The following is an 18582-nucleotide window of genomic DNA, read 5'->3' on the forward strand; positions in this document are numbered from 1 at the left end:
CTCCTTTTTAGGAACAACTGCGGAGAAAAACTGGATTCTTTTTGTACCATCAGTTTGAGATTTAGGAACGTAATCTGCCCCAGCCATTACAGAATCACAGGATCATTATGGCTGGAAAAGGCCTCCAAGACCACCCAGTCCAGCTGTTGATGCAGCACCACCACGTTCAGCACTGAGCCATGTCCCCCACGTGCCACACATCCAGGGATGGGGACTGCAGCGCTGCCCTGGGCAGCCTGCCCTCGTTAGCAGGGCATGCAGAGCAAAGGCTGCTGGCACTGCAGCCAGGATGTCTGTGCTGCCCAGGGCTGGCTGCTGCCCTGTGGGAAGAATGGCATTCAGGGAGACCTCGGCATGGTGGTCACCCTAGAAACAATCTCGGGGTCACCACACTTCAGGTGGTGCAACCATATGCAGCCCTGTTGACTTGGCTGAGGAAGGACTGATGGAAAGCAGCTGAAGAACGGTGTCTGCACAGCAACTGAGACATACAGGACTTTTGGAGCTTCCCTTTGCAACAACTGAAATATCTTGGGCTGTAACAGGACAGCAAAGAACACTGCACTGCTATGGCCTGAACTTACAAAACACAGTATTTGGAAGCTTTCTCAATTTCCTCAGTTGCACACATGAACTGTTCCTTCCAAATCTGCTGCTTCCAAATCTTCTCCACCTTTCCACTGGCCATGCATGGTCTGGACAGTCCAGAGGGTAAAACCATAAGGGGAGGTAGAGGATAATGAGCAGCAAAAAGGCGAATGCAGAAATATCTGCGGAAATGGGGTCCAGCTGTACCACTGGGCTGCTCTGCAAGTTGCTAGCCACGACCAAACTAATGGCTCTCAACATGGTTGAGAGCACCACAAAGCACATTTTGTTCCTCTGTCATCCTTCCTTTATTCCAAGGGAAGGTAAGGGAGAATCACTGGGCTATCACCACTAAGCAAACTGCTGCTTTGTAATTTCTTTTCTTTTTTCCCCTGCTGTCATTTTAGGATTTCCTACCTCATGTAACTCAGAACATGGGGAATTGGAGAACACACAGCCAGCCTTGCCTTGGGCACCAAGGACCAAGCTTCCCAGTCCTCAGTGCCTCGTGTGCTCATTTACAAACAAATGCTAACAAGCACTGAAATCTGCTATTCTGAGTCAGTAACTCCCTAAATACGCTGGAACAAATACAAATCAGGATCAAGCTGCATGCCAGCCTATATGAATATTTCATATACTCATTCTCCTCAGAATTCTTTTCACAAAGTGTGAATTTATCCTAAACACCCTCACAAGTGGATGTAATGGGGAACACCATGCACAGAACATCCCTACAAAGAACATCCTCTTGGTGCTACTCCTGTGAGCCCACAAACCCAGCATTCCTTGTTTGCTGCAGGTCACTTCACTTCCAGGGAGGTGCTACAAAAACCACCAAGGGATCGTGGTCTTGACTGACAGCATGAGTTTAAAAAGTAACTAAAACACATTCTCTCCAGAGTGGAAGCCAGTGAATCCCATCTGCTGAGCGTACCAAGGGGAACTCCATGGAGTGATCGGGCATCAGTGCAGGATCCTGCAGCACAAACAAATCCCAGAGCTGCAGGGACAGCAAATTCCTGCTTCCTCATTTGGGAATCTGGAGGTAACTCCAAACATCTCTTTAGAAGTGAAACACACTTTTTCTCTGAGAGACCCCCTGCCCAGCCCCGAGCCTGCCCTCACCGACGCAGCGCGTGCCCTCCTCGTTGGAGTGGTACCCTCTGCTGCAGCTCAGCATGTTCCTCTGGCACGTGTAGGACCCCACGGTGTTGATGCAGTTGAATCCTGGCTTACAGGGCTCAGGGAGAGATGTGCATTCGTTGATATCTGGTGATGAAAATGAACAGAGCAGTGAGAGATGCTGTTTAACCCTTCTGGTCTGTTTTCTTCCAACTGTCAGTTATTTTTCTTCATTTCAATTTCTTGTGCTACCAGGAGAAGGCTGGTGAAGGTCTGCTGTGGGAATACCTTGGAATTCAACATGCACCCCTTTAAATGGAGAGCAGTGCTGACATTAAATTCACAGCAGGGTTTGAGGAAAACTCCACATCCACGGGGTCAATCCACAGCTCCTGAAGGGCCCAGGAGCTGGCAGTGCTGCAGCACAGGGCACAGACACGTGCTGCCCACACCTACCAACGCAGTTTCCCTCAGGGTCTTGCAGGAACCCATCCATGCAGCGCTGCTTTGACTCGCAGTAGAAGGACCCCTCTGTGTTCTGACACACAAAGTTCACTTTGCAGCTGTGAGTTCCTCTCTTGCATTCGTCGATATCTGTGAATCACATCAAAACACCAAACTGGCATGAGTTCAGCTCTAACTTCCAGCAGCCCTCATGGCCAGCTAACTTCCAGGAAGGAAATTAGGAGGCATTATTTAAACAGACACACATTACCAGTGGGAAATCTGAGGGTTAAGTGTGTTTGCTCTTGGAAATTCACTTCGGGACTTGTCAGGTCCTGTGGCAAATTTGATTCGGGTCCCTGCTGCCTTGTTCACAGCTTCTCTTGCAACCCACAAATACCAAAATATCTGCAGTTTTAAAGTCCTAAAGATCCACATTACAATTAGGAATAAGATGCTCATAATAAAATATGTACCACAGACTTTCATAAGCAAGATAGTCTCTTATTCCTCATATACCTCAGGAATTCAGGTCTGTACAAACCTCCCTCCTCTGAACTTGATACTGATAGGGCACCTCACTTGAACAGGGCTGGGATTGCACTGTGTGCACACAGACATGCAGGCGTGTATATATATATATAAATACATATTTACACTTATGTACGCACAAAACCCACTTATACAACTCTGAAAACTATGCTGAGAAATTCCGAATGAGGCAATAATATTAGTAACAAATGTTGCTTTTTATTTCTTACTCTGCAGCCAGAGCCCAACACAGCCTTCTCATTTTTTACTGCATACATGAAATTATTTCTCAAACTCTTCTCACCAACTCAGTGCTTGCTTTCTAGAGACATTGAAAACACTTCCTGCAAGTTTCAAACTTACAAATTTCCAGCCAACTGCTCTGTAGTAACTGTGGTGTAATGGCATTGCTGCTGTTTTCCAGCTGAAGTAACCCCACCTTGGAGCAGTCTCAGCTATAAATGAACTTGAAATTCAGTTCATGGGAATATTTTCAAATGCTGCTTTAACATGTGCTGGTTCCCCAGAAATATCTTTAGTAGAAGATAAAGACAGACAGAGGGAAGTCCAGGACGGAGGAGTCCCCAGGCAGCCTAGGGAGGAACTGCTGGATTTCTCTTCCTACTCCAACCCCTTAAATGTTCAGGTCACGAGGGAACATTACCAGTCTCCCACAAGCTACTCTATTAATAAGTCTGCCTACCATAGTTAGAGGCTGAGACAAATAAAAACGTGGGATCGAGTATTTCATAAACCTCTGCAAATTCAGTAGCTATCTGCAGGCAATTTTACATAGAGCAGCTCTGAAATTTCTTATAGGTCACTCACAGGCTACTTTAAAACAATTTGTAAATTTTATAATCCTCTATAATCTAACTTTAGGACTATAAAGTAAATTAGATTAGTAATAAATGTTAGAAATGCTCTAGAATCAGACAGCAGAACACGACATTCACAAAACAGCCTCTTCAAGTAAACCAAGCTTTACTTATGACAGCTGTTTATAAAGGGAGATTTCTGATAATTTCCATTTTATAACCTTATGTTCTATGCCAAAAGCTAAGCTCTTTCCTTAAGCATCTCTTACTCCAGCTGTCAGAAAACTGTAAAAAGTGCAGGTGCAAGTCACAGTGAGTTTTGCCCTGAAGGCAGGACACGTGTGTCCCTTGCACACTGCCGCGCTGCTGCGAGCGCTGACGTTCCCTTCTCTGTCTGACACCTACAGAGACCAGGAGAGGGGGCATGAAGAATACCTTCTTAACCCCATGACCATTCCAAATGGTTAAATGTCAATGTAAAATGTAAATAAATGCAGACAGAGATCCTGAATACAGGAAGGACGAGGCTGGCAGCCCTGTGATCCATTCAGGCTGGGAATTTTTGCTGGAATCACCAGCAAAGAGCATCATCTGAGCCAGGCAGGGGAGCTAAGGGTGATTCCTCCATCAGGGGATCTCTCTCTAATGCCTTAAAAACAGGGCAAATCCTAATTCAGAAGGTTTCATCCATTTTCTAGTAATTCATAGTTATCACTGGAAACCACTGCAAATAAGTGAACGTGCAGAAGGAGCCTGCAAAGCCAAACACTTCCATGATGAGCAGCCTATTTTAGCTACAGTGCTGATAGCACAGAGCAGCAACACCAAAATGCTCTGCAATCCCTTCCCTTCCCTTTGTGTCAGAGCTGAGGGACACAGTTCTTACCCACACACTCGCCATCCTTCAGCTCGTGGCCGGGCTGGCAGCTCAGCTCCTGCAGGCAGCGGAACGACCCCATGGTGTTGACACAGTGCTCTCTCCTCTGGCAGGTGTGCCTCTCTGTCACACACTCGTTGATGTCTGTGAGAGAGAGGGAACAAATCAGTGCCACCGGCTACCAAGGCATCTCCCTCTCCCTGCTCTTTTGGAAGGAGTGGAAAGATCAAATGAAAGGTTTTGTTACAGTGCTCTGATGGAAGATGGTTTTATCCCAGGGGCTTTAGTTAGCACACAGTGACTGAAGAGACACAAACCACACGGAGATTTCCTTCTCCTCCCCTCTTGCCAAACGCCATGGGGATGGTGCAGGCACTGGGCACAGGGATGGACAGAACTGAGTACAGGCAGGGTGGGCAGAGGATTGATGACCAGCCGAGGGGGAAGGGATGGGAACTCCTGGACAAGTGAACGAGAAAGTGATGAATGCTCATTGCTCCTCCCCAGATTTCCACAGCCCAGGCCACTGACCAGTCCTGCTGCCTCAGGCCAGGCAGACAGGGGCTGCTGGGGTGGCCCTGCTCCAGGGATGGGAGCTGAGGCTGCCCTGCTGAGCTGGGGCATGCTCGTACTGATTCCCTAAGGAATGCAGCGCTGGGACCGGATATGCAGGAGCTCATGGAGAGAGGAACCCTGATGCCTAAATCAAGTTTGTAAGTTTGTATTTAGAGCTTCAAAGAGATTTGATTTCAGCAGGTGGAGTAGTGGAAAAGTTCTTTTAAAAAAACCACTTGAACACAAGATTGCATAGTGTGGGGCAATTAGGGAAGGAATATGAAACACCTTTAAAATGATACGTTTTGATAGGATTGGATGAAATCATCTCAAATTCAGGTTTTGCTTATGTTAATAATGAAAGCTAGAACAGCATGATGAGCAAATACTTAAGAGCAACAAAAAGGGGCAGATAAACTTTCTTGCCAATCTCCACAAAGCCTCACACATTCACGGTTCTATATAAAGCTAAGAATTGCTAGAGCTAACAAAAGCCAAATGTGACCAGAACCATTACCAGTCCTCTGGCTGCTCTGTGCATGAAGCTGTTTCCATACTGCACAATAAAGCAAGCATTGTTTAAATCACATTTTCATTTTGGCTGTAGAACCTCATTCTCAGATAAGTACATCAGATATATGACTTCCCCTGTGGAGCACGAAAACAGGAAAAGCCATTTGAAAAGATTTTTCTCTTAAAAAATCTGTCAGCTTGTTTTCTAGCAAAGAAAGTGAAGAGGAGCACCAAAACACTTCAGTTCCTGGTGGGCTCGGATAACTGGTGATGTGCACTGAGTTTTGCAAGATCTGTATGAGCTTCATTCCATTTCACTTCTCAGTTATTTTATAATATTGTATTATATTATTCCTTTTGTTTTCCTTCTGTTTGCCATTGCTACTCCTCACATGCTGTGGCCTTGCTTTCCAAAGCAGCTGCTAAACCCACAGCAAGGTCCTGGCCACCACCCCAATCTCTTTCTACCAGTTCCACACGAAGTTTGAGATCCTCCTCTGAGGGGCAGGTCCTTGCCTGCCCCAAAGTTCCTACAGGGTTATGTCCCCTAATGCTTGTGCAGTTTCCCAGTTTCTATTCATTACAATGAGGAGTATTTTCACAAGTGGTCCTGTGGGGGTGGCAAAACCCCCTCACGTGCTGGGAGATGAATACAAGGTGCTGTGGTAGATCCCTCTCACCTACTTTGACTTTGTTCTTTAAGAATTTTGGTTTTTTTAAATTCTGTTTTAGAGAAAACCAGCTACGGATGGCCACTTAACAGTGCCAAACCAGGGCAAGACTTTCTGCTGGCTGTACCACGGATCTGAGATTATCTGTTCTTGCAAACCACGAAAAGGTCTCTCACATAAACAAACTGCATCACACTGCAGCTCATGAGCTTGAGTCAGCCCAGCACCACGTCCAAAGAGAAAGTGTTTGTCTGAAATACGAACTGAAGAGGGTAGGAGGCATTCCACATGATTAGAAGGTGGAATATTAAGTAACAGGCAAAAAAAAGGTTGTGATTTCATGGAGGAAAAAAAAAATCTAATTTCATGTTTTGTCTATATTTTTGATTCAATTTTCAAAACTCTGAGTACTTGAAAAAATATGCAGAACTGGCTGGAACACATTTGAGGCAATTAAAATGATGGAAACTGGCAAATTACAATGCAGAATTCTTGCTTTTCTATGGAAGTTTTGTGCATGTGAGACACTGACAAGCTCTAAAGCCTGACTGTGAGCTGGGCTGAGCTGCAGGGCTGAAACCCTGAGCCATGGCCATGCAAAGCCCTGCTCTGCCTGTCCAGTGTCAGGGCATGAGCCTCTGTCTGTGCCATCAGGCCAGCTGCCAGCCCAGCAGAGTCCCCTGTTCAGTTCATGATGCAAACACGCCCTTTTCTGTTCACTTTTCTAAACTAATTCCGAAATGCACTGTAAAATCCAGAGTGCCCACGACCTGTCTCCCTTCAGTCCTGGGAGCCAACTGTACAAGGCAGTAAGATGCTTGGCAGAGCACTAGCAGTAACAGGAGTTATGCTTTCAGTCTGAAACAAAGGCCATCCCAACACTGGACCAGCTGTAGCATTCATCCAACCCAATTACGACTGTGAGGTAGGGTTAGATGGTATTTACTTTAAAAAACAGGAAAAAGAGGAAAAAGAATTCGGTCCTACACTGCAAACAAGTCACACAGTTAATTTCTGAGGAATCTGCTCAGTCTATGTGTGTGGCAGCAACATTCCTCACTCAATGTCAGCAAAGCCCAGAATGAAATGTAATCACGTCACAGCTCTTTTTCTCCCCAGAACTGTTGCTGCAAACAGCAACACACACACAATCCTGAGCACATCTGCTGCGTCCAAGAGCTGGCATTTTTGCAGAGGAATATCAGCATTTACCTAGTGCTATTTATTTCAATATGCACTTTGACATCAAAAACTAATTTTGATGCACCTTCTACAAAAAAAGTCAAATGTAAACTGTTCTTGTCCTGCCTCTGCAGTTTCTCATTATTTTTTTCTCTTCAAATCGCCTCAGCTCTGTTTGTTTTATGGGACACATCTGTGCAGAGGAGGCACTCTGTTAGTTTGGAACCACCCACCCTGCGCTCACGCCCAGGTTCAGGAATAAAGTGACCACCTACTGCTCCCTGTCAGGAGGGAAACTGAGGTGGGAGTAGCAAAGACAGGAGCAGAGCAGTCAGTGAGCACGTGGCTGGTGGGAATGACTTTGCCTGAAAGTCAAGGGAAAAGCAAACCCCATTAACAACACCCGGCCTGGCTCTTATCTCAGGAGAACACGGAGCTTTCAGGCCAAAGCCATTTCGGTATCTGCTCAAAGTGACACAGGGGTGCTGTGTGAGAGCTGTTTGAACAGCTGCTGACTCCTCTCTCTGCATGGCTGGCTTTTGGGAATGCTGGGCATCTGCTCCTGAATGCACCTGGAATTATGATCCTCCACGTCTGACTGATGGAAATTCTGCAGATCAAAGATTATCAGCTGCTTTGCTGCTGTGCAAAGATTGTTCCTCCCATCCCTAAAATATGCAAAGAGTAACATCATCGGACCCACAAGAATTTGCAAACAAATTACCAAAGGTTTTCTCCTGGTGTTCGAGACAGCTCAAGGTGGAGCACAAAAGCAGTCAGGCTGGAAAAGGATACCTCAGGAGAAGGAGGCAGTAAGCAAAACACAAACCACAGTATGCCTGTGGCTTTCCCCTTGGACTACAAAAGTAGGAAAAAATGTTAAACATGGCAAATGTTCTCCTGGCACCACACACGGAGCAGAGCTGGATGGGAGGAGGGAGCACACAAAAAAAAGGAAGAGAATTTTCAAAGTTTTTTAGATTATTTAAAAGGGTTCCTGTAAAAACTGCCCTGCACTGGAGGAACACAGAGGTTTGGTATTTAGTGAGGGAGAAGGGTCTTCCAGCTTCACCAATGAGAGTTGTGTCTTTGCCTTCATGAGCTGTGCCTGAGGTTTTTCTTGTATCAGTCATAATAAAGCTTTTCTAATGTCATGGGGCAGAGGCAGAACGTGAATCAAAGGAAGCTCCTGGCACCTGCCACAGCAGCTCCTGCCAAAGCTGCAGGCATTGGCTCAGTCTCACAGCACTCCTGGGAGAGGTGAAAGAGGACAGCTCCATCCTTCCTGCACAGTCCAGTGGAAACATCAGAGGACTCAGAGGTGAGACTCAGGAGCAGAGCTCGAGGAGGGGCAGTTCCTGGAGCTGCCAGGCTCCCGTGCAGGAGTGTGGTGCCTGCAGCAGGCTCTGGGCACACCCTGGGCAGCCCCTGGGCAGCTCCAGTACCAGCCTCAGCTCAGGCTGAATTGCCTCATAAAGGCCTCCTTCCTTCCAGTACTGTTCTCTCAGCCACTTCATTTAAACCAAATCATTTCATTAATTTTCCATTCTTACCAGTACCTCTGATTTCAAAATAAATATTAATAATAATAATTTAAAAAATCAAAATCCAATGTTGACAATTTAAGGAATGCCCAAAAGGTGGCAAATCAGTTCTTCTCAGGATTCTGACACTGCAGAAGTTTTCCTGCTCATGCCCAAATGCCACATGGTGCTCATTAATCAGATGAGATCACAGAGCTTTAAAGACAGGGACAAAACCAAAGCTGTGGTGGTCACAAAAACAGTGCTATAAATGTAGGGAGGAGGACAGGGGTGGAGAAGGCACTGCATTCACACAGGACATTACAGCCACAGGCACTGATGCTTCCATGGATGACTGGAGGTCTCCAGGTGCTCCATTTTTCCAGGCAACACTGCTGCTGCCTCCTAACCCAGCCTCTAGAAAAGTCCCCAAAAAAGGAAACTGTTCCATAAGCTGAGGCCCTGGCTGCTGGAAGCAAATTAAATCCTCATAAATACACTTGTAAAAATTGATCGGTTTCTTGCATGAACTCAAGCAGCAGGCATGATCCAGCAGAATTACGATGCATCCTTGACTTTTACACAAAGAAATTTGTGCCAGAATCAACAAAGGACTCATGTGAATTTTAAAATGCCCTCCCTTTGGATTGGATCTTTTCCAGAGCCCAGACTCAAGTGGATTCTTGAGCTGTATTTCTGAAGTTTTGTTGTTTGGTGGTGTCTGGAACTCGGCAGTACTGAACTGTCCAGAGAGATGAGCTGCTCTGTTCCCTCAGCTCGGTCTGCAGCCACCACTGCTGCTGTGGTGATCACACCTATGGGCTCGGGGCCTTTGCACAAAGTGATTTGCATCCTGACAATGCATTGCTGGGGAAAAAGCCAAACAGCATGGAACTCATGAGGTGAAGGGGCTGAGCAAATGGTGCACATGTGTTGGTACTGCCTGGCTCTGAAATGTCGTATGCAGAGATGGCCTGAGAGCCTGGAGCACAAATGGTGTGGGGGCGTTGCAGAGCATGGAGGGTTATGATGCTGCGGTGAACGGCGTGTGCCTCTCGTCTTACCAACACATTTCCTATGCCTGTTGAGAATAAAGCCCTCTGCACACATCCCACTGTGGCTGACACAGGAGAATGATCCCAGAGTGTTCACACATAATTGTCCGCTGGAACAAGCCTGAGCACCTGCGAGGCACTCATCCAAATCTACAGCAGCACGTGGCAGCCAAAAGGGAAAAACAGAACTCCATTAGAACAGTTCCTGAAATGAAACAACATTTCTTTCATGCCAGAGATGCCGAGATGAAGTGTGCTGGAGCTTCCACATCAGCAGCACGCTGTAATACATGCAGTGTTACACTGAAAATAGGGCTGGAATAAACCCTTGGAGATCAGCTAGTCCTTGCTCACACTCTTGTGCTTTTGCCATTCCAGAAAGAAATATCCTTAAGAACAGGCAGGCAGGCACACAGAGACAGTGCACACTCCTTGACTTGAAGGAAACCTGTTCCAGTGCACCACCACCCTCACCATCAGATCCTGACTTCAACAGAGATTATAAATGTCCCTTGCTAATGTTTAAACTTACTGCTTCCATTGACAAATACAAATTTTTTCATTTCCTGAAGGAAAATGATTGCCTTGAAATGTCCCTTTTGATTCTGACATTAATTAATCAAATTAGCTTCCACCACACTTGAGTAAGCAGTGCGCTGTGAATATTTCATTTGGTAATATTCAAATCCCATTTTCTTCACAGACTGTCTGGAATTTCATGAAAATGATTTGTTATTCAATAAGATCTAAGATTAAGAGCGATGTGGATCATTTGTGAGCAATTCTGAGCATTGGGAGCTGCTGCTTGCATTTCACTGTTATTGCTCCCATACTTAGAGATTTATAATCAAGGTATGTCACAGGGCATTGCTTCTGACCCCCAAAGCCTTCCTGGGCAAACATATCCTTTGTCACTACTCAAGAATGTCCATTTAAAATTTACATCATGTGAATGGTCATGGTGCAGCTTTGGAATTCACTGCTCATCACTGCAGGCCAGAGCTCCAGCAGCACCTGGAACACCTGGAGCTGGCCCAGCTCCCATGGCACATCCTTCCTCAGCTGTGAAGCCTCCCCGAGTTCAGGTTTCCAAGGCAAGAGGAACTAAAACCAAACAGAGCAGATGCCAGAGCAGAGCTGTGCTCTGAGGGTGCCCGAACAGCAAAGGTGCCCAAGTCCTGCTTGCTGATGCTGTTCCCAGTGAGAATGCTGCATGTCCAGAGCTGTGCACCCTGGGAGGAACCTGAGTGGGAACCAAAAGGGCTGAAAAAAAGCCTGCCATGTCAGAGGAAAAGAGCACCAGTCCAGGCTTGCCTCCACCTGGCCAGGTAACAGCCATGCTGTGCTTCAGGAGGCATCTGCGAGGCAGAACTGGGACTCCTCCTGCCAAACGGTCTCTCTGCTGACCCTGCAATCCACAGTTCTGCAGATGAGGAACACCCAGGGGTGTGAGGTACACGAACACTTACCCACGTCCCTGTGGGGAGCCCAAAGCACTCACCTTCACAGGAAACCCCATCAGCCATGAGCGTGTACCCGGCCATGCAGGAGCACACGGCATCTCCTGCCACGACGTTGCAGAGGTGCTTGCAGGGGCCGTTGTCTGCACAACACAAAATTACAGAATGCATCAGGACCCCAGCACAGATCAGCCACAGTCAGACACTGCCAGGTCAGCTGGGCACGATGCCAGCTCAGGCAATGGGGAGTAACCAATCAGTCTGTAACCAAGCTGTCCAGGCAGCCCTCAGCACTGCTTCCAGCCCTCCTGCTGCACACAGACACACCTGGCTGCTCCTCCCTGCACTGCTCACATCACCCTGCACAGCTGCACTGCCCACCCCACAGCACCTGGCTGCTCCTCCTGCACTGCTCACATCACCCTGCACTGCCCACCCCACACGGAGGAGCAGGTGGGGAATGACCCTGAAAGCAGAGAGCAGCCTCAAGTTTCTCCCTCGGGTTTCCCCTGACAATTGCTCAGCCTTGTGCCAGCGGTCACAAATTAAAGCTGTGCACTGAGATCAGACTGGTGAAGGGATGAGTGGAGTTTTGTTCTGTCACTGAACATTCCTCACCCGCCTGCCTCTGCAGCTGACACCCCCAACCTACCTTTGCACTTGTCCTGCTCTTCCTGCAAGGACACCACGAGGATGGGCTGGGAGGGAGAAGCTACTGGAGGGATGGTGGCTTCGGCTTCCAGCCTGGTCACCTGTCCTCTGTCAGGATCTGTAAGGTGAGGCAGGCAGGGAGGATCAGGGACAGCACCACCCTCCCAGACACCCCACAGCAAGGGGAGACCCCATTCATCCCACTCCATCACGGTTTGGAGGAGGAAACAAACATCATGGATACAGATCAGAGAGCCTGGCTGACAGTAACTTCTGTAAAGTATGGCAATATTTGAATAAACCAGAAATTGCTAATTTTGTTTTTAAAACATTTGTTGTGTTTTCAATACAGCAGCTGTCTTTCATTTGGTATTTGATAGAAAAAACGTCCCAAACCCAAAGAAGCCTTTGACCTTATTCTGTCCATCCTATTTCAACACAGACAAAAAACAAACACCCACCTTTACAAGCACAGGATACTTTGGAATGACTTTTGTACAGCCAAGTGGAAAACATGACAGCTGCTGTCTGCCACTAATATTTTCAACAGACAGTAGTGTTAAAGGTATTAGAAAAGAAGAGCTGTGTAACATCAAGAAGAGTAACCCAGTTTATCAGCATCATCAAAACAGAAGCCTGAATCCATAGGGCTAAATTCTCCCTTAAGAGGGATGTGTGTCCTGCTCCCACTGAGTCCAAGGGTCACCTGGAGCAAAGTGTGAGCCCCCAAGCAGTGACAACCCTGAGTGGCTCAGGGTGACTGCAGTGCAGGTTTGGGGTGTGGGAAGAGTGATTTCCTTAAACAGGGGAAGTCAGCACAGACACACAACAGGCTGTGGCACAGAGACAAACAAAAAACCTCAGAGAAACTGCAGAGAAACTAAAGGAAAGCTGGGTAGATGAGTGGAGGAGGCACAAAGATACTGCCCTTTTCTCACCTGGAGAGCAGCTGGTGCCATCATCCTGCAGAGTGAACTCTGGGAAACACGAGCACTTGTAGGAGCCCACGGTGTTGATGCACAAGTGCTGGCAGAGCTCCCCCCCGTACAGCAGACACTCATCCAGGTCATCTCCAGGCAGGTTATTCGACAGCTCAGCCTCATTGCTGATGGACAAGGCTTCGTGGTGATCCTCCCTCTCTGAAACTACAACAGAACATCTCTGACAGCTGTTTTGGCACTGGGACTGGACAGAACCGGGTGTGTGGTCACACAAATGCCAAGGAAAGTCACATCTGCCCAAAACAGTGACTGCAAGGGTAAGAACAAAGGAACCCAGCCTGGAGATAACATCACTGTGCTGGAGGTCCACCTCCTCCTTCCCTAAGGCTGGAGGGACAGATATTGTACAGAGCCACTGAGAAACAGTCACAGGGGAGGTCACAAGCTCACCTGTCACAAGACTGCCCACCCCATTCCTACTGACATTTGAACCAAGGTGCTGTGCTGAAGCCCCATCTGAAATTTCCCCCACACTGAATTTCAAATTTCAGGGGAAAAAGTGTTCCAGGTGGTTTGGAAACTCTTTCCAACACCACAGTTTGTTGGCTCCTACACTGCATTACCAGCAGCCTGGGAGCCACTGAGCAGTGGCATGGTTGTCCTTCCTACTGCCCTCAAACACCAGCCAAAGCACCACCTGCTTCCCTTCCTGACCAAGGCTGACAAGACTTTCTGTGACATTACAATTAATTCTTAAGTGAACCAGTTTCTCAGTCAACTTCTCTTGAACACACACAGGCAAAGTTCCTTGCTCAGTGAAGTCTCAGCTGGATAGAAATAAACCCTTTCACTTGTTGGTGAGAGGGAAAACACAATTAGCTCATGGGAAGAGAATGGACTACAACTGCACCCCAGCATATACAGGAGGTTACCATAGAACTCAGGGGTGACAGAGGGGCACAGAGTGATGCTGAAGGGAATGGGATCTAAGGCTGAGGGAGGAACATGGCTGTCCAAGCTCCAGATTTGCCACATTCCCTTTGTCAGGCCTCTTTGGCTGCAGGATCTGGTTTAGCTCTTCAGCATCACTAAGTTTGTCCCTTTAAAGAGTGAAAACAAACTTGCAGAGCTCTGAGGTTTCTCCAGAGTGTGCTGTGAGAAAGCTGCCATGGTGTTCAGCAGCACAGCATGAAATCTATTCCCAGGACGTTTCACTGATACCATAATCCATGGGATTAGTTTGACTGAACAAAACTGATCCTTTGCTTTATGCAGAATCTTTCAGGATCGCTCCTGCCCAAAGGCAGCTTCAATTTGCTTCTTACCAAGGGCCCTGGGCTGTGTGACTCGGGAGGGAAAGCAAACAAGAAACCAAACTGCTACAGAAGGCGTGTCTAAGGATCAGAAACATCCACACATTGTTTGTGTTTTCCAAACTGCTTTAGGAGCAAGGAAATCTCTACTTGGTCTGAGAGGAAAGCAGCTGTGCTCCTGCTGCACTGCTCCTTCCAGCACCTCCCTGAATGCCCATGTGACACAGAGCCCTTGTCTGCAGTGTCCCCCAGGTACAGATGGACACTGGCCCTGCAGTGTCCCCCAGGTACAGATGGACACTGACCCTGCAGTGTCCCCCAGGTACAGATGGACACTGGCCCTGCAGTGTCCCCCAGGTACAGATGGACACTGGCCCTGCAGTGTCCCCCAGGTACAGATGGACACTGGCCCTGCAGTGTCCCCCAGGTACAGATGGACACTGGCCCTGCAGTGTCCCCCAGGTACAGATGGACACTCACCCTTCTCGGGGGTCACTGTTGGCAGAGGCTCAGGATGCCGCTTTATCTCTGGATGGATGAAGTGATCCCCCCCTTCACAGCAGGACAGCATCACGTGGCTGCAGGGGTAGCCCAGGTTGATGCTGGCCTCGCAGGTTTTCCCCTCACTCCTCAGCCGCAGGCCCAGGCTGCAGCAGTCACAGCATTGCTGCAAAACAAGGGGATTGTCAGCAATGAGCATCTGGAAGCACTGAACAAATTGCCAGGGCAGTGGTTGAGTGCCCATCCCTGGAAGTGTTCAAAAAATGTGTGGACGTGACACTTGAGGACATGGTTTAGTGGTGAACAGGGTGGTGGTGCTGGGTTTGCAGTCGCACTTGATGATCTCAGGGGTCTTTTCCCACCTTAACAGTTCTGTTCTGTGACTTAACACAGCCTCAGGGATGAGCCCACACACACCTGGAACTGATCTGCACTTCCCTAAGCAGTGGAGCATCTGGAAAAACATCTGGAGTTCAGACAGTTGCAAATATCAAAGCTTTACTTGTGCTTGTTTTTGCCATTCTGCACCAACGGGTCAACTGCAGCCACAACAAACACAAAGTCTGGCTGTGCCAGCGATTTCAGCAACTCCACACGTCAGGAAGGAGGGGTGCTGCACATCAGCTCCTCCCAGCTCTAGCACACAGGCCTTGTACGAACAAAAATTATAAACAAAATAACACAGATCTGTACCTCTGCATTAGAGCTCAAAACATGGTCAGTTTGAAGCAGTGTGACAGGAATTGGAAATATCTTGCACAGACATGAGGGTCAGCAGCATCTGAGCCCTGTCAGGCATCAGTAAAGACTCTCCTCTCTGCACTACTGCCCTGCAAACCTGCTCTGCCCTTCAATTACCTGGCTGTGCCAGACAGCATCCTGCTGAGACAGTGGCTGGAGGGAGGCCAGGGTGCAGTTATGAGGTTTTTGCCTCCCTCTTCCCTCCTGAGAGCATCCGAACAGCAGCTCTGCTGACACACTGATCTCCCACCTCTTGCAGTTTGCTCTGCTGCAGGTGGCAGACAAAAGCTGTGTGGTGCTTTACTCAGTCACAGACAAATCTGCTGCACAATTAGGACACAAAAGTGCATCAGATAAATGACAGCAACTTCAGGCAGTCCCCACTGTGGATGCGTAGTGGATACCTCACCAAGCAGGGAGGCTGAGGAGCTGTGAGTCTCTGCTGCAGAGACAACAGGGGTCACACCTGAGCTGGAGATGCCTTTGTGGATTTGAATTTAAGTGTCCTCTCACCCCTAATTTACTTATTGATTTGTTTATGTATTTTAGCTATACATAATGTCTGTTTCACTGACAGAAAAGCACAGAGCCTCTTTCCCTCTGCAACTCCTTTGACAGTCACGCACTCACTGAGAGTTTGCAGTTACACTGGAACAGCCCCTCTGAACCCAGAGAGCCAGCTCCAGTCTGTTCCAATATTCACCCTGTGGAAAGGTGTCAGACACGGGAGCTTAAGGGCAGGATTCGAGCTGGCAGCAGGAGCTGTGTCCACAGAAAGTCCAAGGAGGGAGATCCCTGACCTGGCAGGGCAGATAAGAGAGGCAGTGTTTTAAGGGCTGGAGGAGTATGGAAACAGGGAGGGATCACTTCTCATCATCAGAAATCCTAGGTGGGCATTGCCACTAAACCAGAGCCTGTCTCCAGCAGGGAAATGCATCCACTGCCAGCTCAATGCTCACAAACTCTTCTGCCAAGTCCCTTTTTTCAGGACAGCACTGGGGTTTCGTGAGCATTTCACACTCAGTGCACAGCCTTGCATGTTCAGCCAGTTTGGATGGCTTCAGCTCATGTTTTATGGCCCTGCTTCCTAATCTGAAAAATCCCCAAACATCATAAACAGCAGACATTACTCACATTTGCAAATATGCACAGCCACGAGGAGCTGCCTTCACGTGCCCAAAAACGTTTGTGTAAAATTTACAGCACACCCCTTGAAGACGATGAATTATTTTGCACGCTAAATAGGCTAAATCATCTTTTCAAAAGCAGTATTAAAAAAAAAAATCTAGCAATAATGAATTGTGGTCATGCTAGAAAAGGGAAAATTCCTCTTTCCATCCTCCCCAAATCCAGAACCTTCAAATTCAAAATTTTATGGAAAAAAAATTATATTGTCTGCATTTTTTTTTCAGTTTTAGCTCAGTTCTGTCTCCTTCAATATGCAAAATAGAAGAAGTTCAAGATAATCCATGGTTTTACTGAAGTACTGTAAAATATACAATATTTGCCTTGAAGACCCTGGATTCTTGCAGTCATAGTTTATTCACAATTTATCCCATGTGCAGGTATGACAGAGACTATTCAATCAGTCAGACATCTTTGGGCTCACATATTTTACAGGTGAACAAAACCGTCTCATTTTCCAGTGGAAAATCTTGTTAGTTGAAAAGTTCCTTCTAAAATGCAAAAACTGGAATGCCTCGACCTTCTATTAGCTGCTTTCTGAACTTCCCAGGATTTCTACAACTGATTTAATAGCATAGATGACTTTTTTTACCTTGCAATTGAGAAACACCTTGAGAAGCATTCTTTGATTCACAGCTTTCTGCATTCCCCTCAAAACTATCTTTGCTGGAATCCAGCATAATTGGATTTTCCACGGTGGAGTCTCCATCCACTGGGAAAAATCCCCAAGCATGTGCTTTTTGTATTAATAACAACTAAATAAGTAAATAACAGTTAAAGCACCCTAAGATTAGGCTGACTGAACACAGGCTGAACTCCTGGATCTGAAAAACCAGCACTGCCACCTCCACCTTGAAGCAAAAGGAAGGATCCCACACCCAAAAATGCCTGGAGACCTACAAATGTTTGTAACCTGGAGTTAAAACCCTGGCTTTTGGCAGGACAGTGTAGATAACTTGCTGGTTTTGGGGGCAATTAATGAATCTTTCCACATTCCAGACAAACTTTTTTGATTCATGCCACAGCAGTTACTAAGAGCAGGGGAAACACCACTAAGGACTGTCAGCATCTTCTGCCAGATCACCTCTGAAACAATGTCTAACCATAATAAAATTAGAAAACCTTTCCTGTAGTACAAAGCATTACAAAGTTGGATTATTTTGTATTACAGCAGTACATACTGTAATGTTAAAGTAATATAAAGTCTCAACAGTCTCAGTATTTATTGATTTTTTCAAGCAGTAGCTGCAGTGACTCAAGAGCTAAACAAGCTAAATAGGTGAGCAAAGCTGTTCAGTAATTTTACTGTCTCAGATGGTTTATCTTAGAGGAAAAATCCCATTGGAACTGGCATGAGCAACCATTCCACGGGAGTATTTTGTCACTGGTTTCAGCTCAGACAGGAACGATGGAGTTCTCCCTCCCCACCTCTGCCTGAGGAATGGCATGTGTAATCAGACCTACTCCACAGCCTGCCTCTGCCTGGCATGCAAACCACCCCTGGTGAAAACCTAAGAATAACAATTCTGTCACATTTCAGACATATTAATGTCTTCTCCCAAGTGCACAAATTCTCTTTTTACTCTAATGATAGGCTTCAGACCAAAATTAATAATAGTTCTGAAGATGACAAATCAGCATAGCTAATTAAACCTTACACTCTGCAGTGCATGTCCACGTTCTCTGCTCTTCCAGTGAACAATTATCTGCGAGAATCTCCGATGTACAGGAACAGATAGAACTAATCAGGTTCCTGCTGAGCCGACGGAAGCTGCACTTAAGCTGAGCTATAGCTATGTAAATTAGGATCAGAGGGAAATGAATTCTGAAAGGCAGTGTTCTGGTGAAAACAAGACAAGCGAGCTGCTGAATCTTCAAACTGGTTTAAATTGGTTTGGCTCCAGTGAT

At 47.0% G+C, this 18582-nt stretch overlaps 1 protein-coding gene across 5 annotated transcripts in view; it reads right to left on the reverse strand.

Annotated features, from left to right (window-relative positions):
* Window positions 1–18582, reverse strand: part of FBLN2 (fibulin 2) — a 95141-nt gene that overhangs the window by 10232 nt on the left and 66327 nt on the right. For 4 of the 5 annotated variants that reach the window (XM_069027882.1, XM_069027884.1, XM_069027881.1 and 1 more), the window contains exons 5-12: window positions 14728–14914; window positions 12932–13138; window positions 11995–12111; window positions 11384–11485; window positions 9892–10032; window positions 4393–4527; window positions 2170–2307; window positions 1717–1860 (exon numbers count right to left, since the gene is read on the reverse strand). In XM_069027882.1, the coding sequence (XP_068883983.1) occupies window positions 1717–1860; window positions 2170–2307; window positions 4393–4527; window positions 9892–10032; window positions 11384–11485; window positions 11995–12111; window positions 12932–13138; window positions 14728–14914 (1171 nt within the window). The remainder of the gene's footprint in view (window positions 1–1716; window positions 1861–2169; window positions 2308–4392; window positions 4528–9891; window positions 10033–11383; window positions 11486–11994; window positions 12112–12931; window positions 13139–14727; window positions 14915–18582) is intronic. The other variant, XM_069027885.1, reaches the window with a different exon arrangement.

This window comes from Aphelocoma coerulescens, chromosome 12, assembly GCF_041296385.1.
Source record: "Aphelocoma coerulescens isolate FSJ_1873_10779 chromosome 12, UR_Acoe_1.0, whole genome shotgun sequence".
Classification (NCBI taxonomy): domain Eukaryota; kingdom Metazoa; phylum Chordata; class Aves; order Passeriformes; family Corvidae; genus Aphelocoma; species Aphelocoma coerulescens.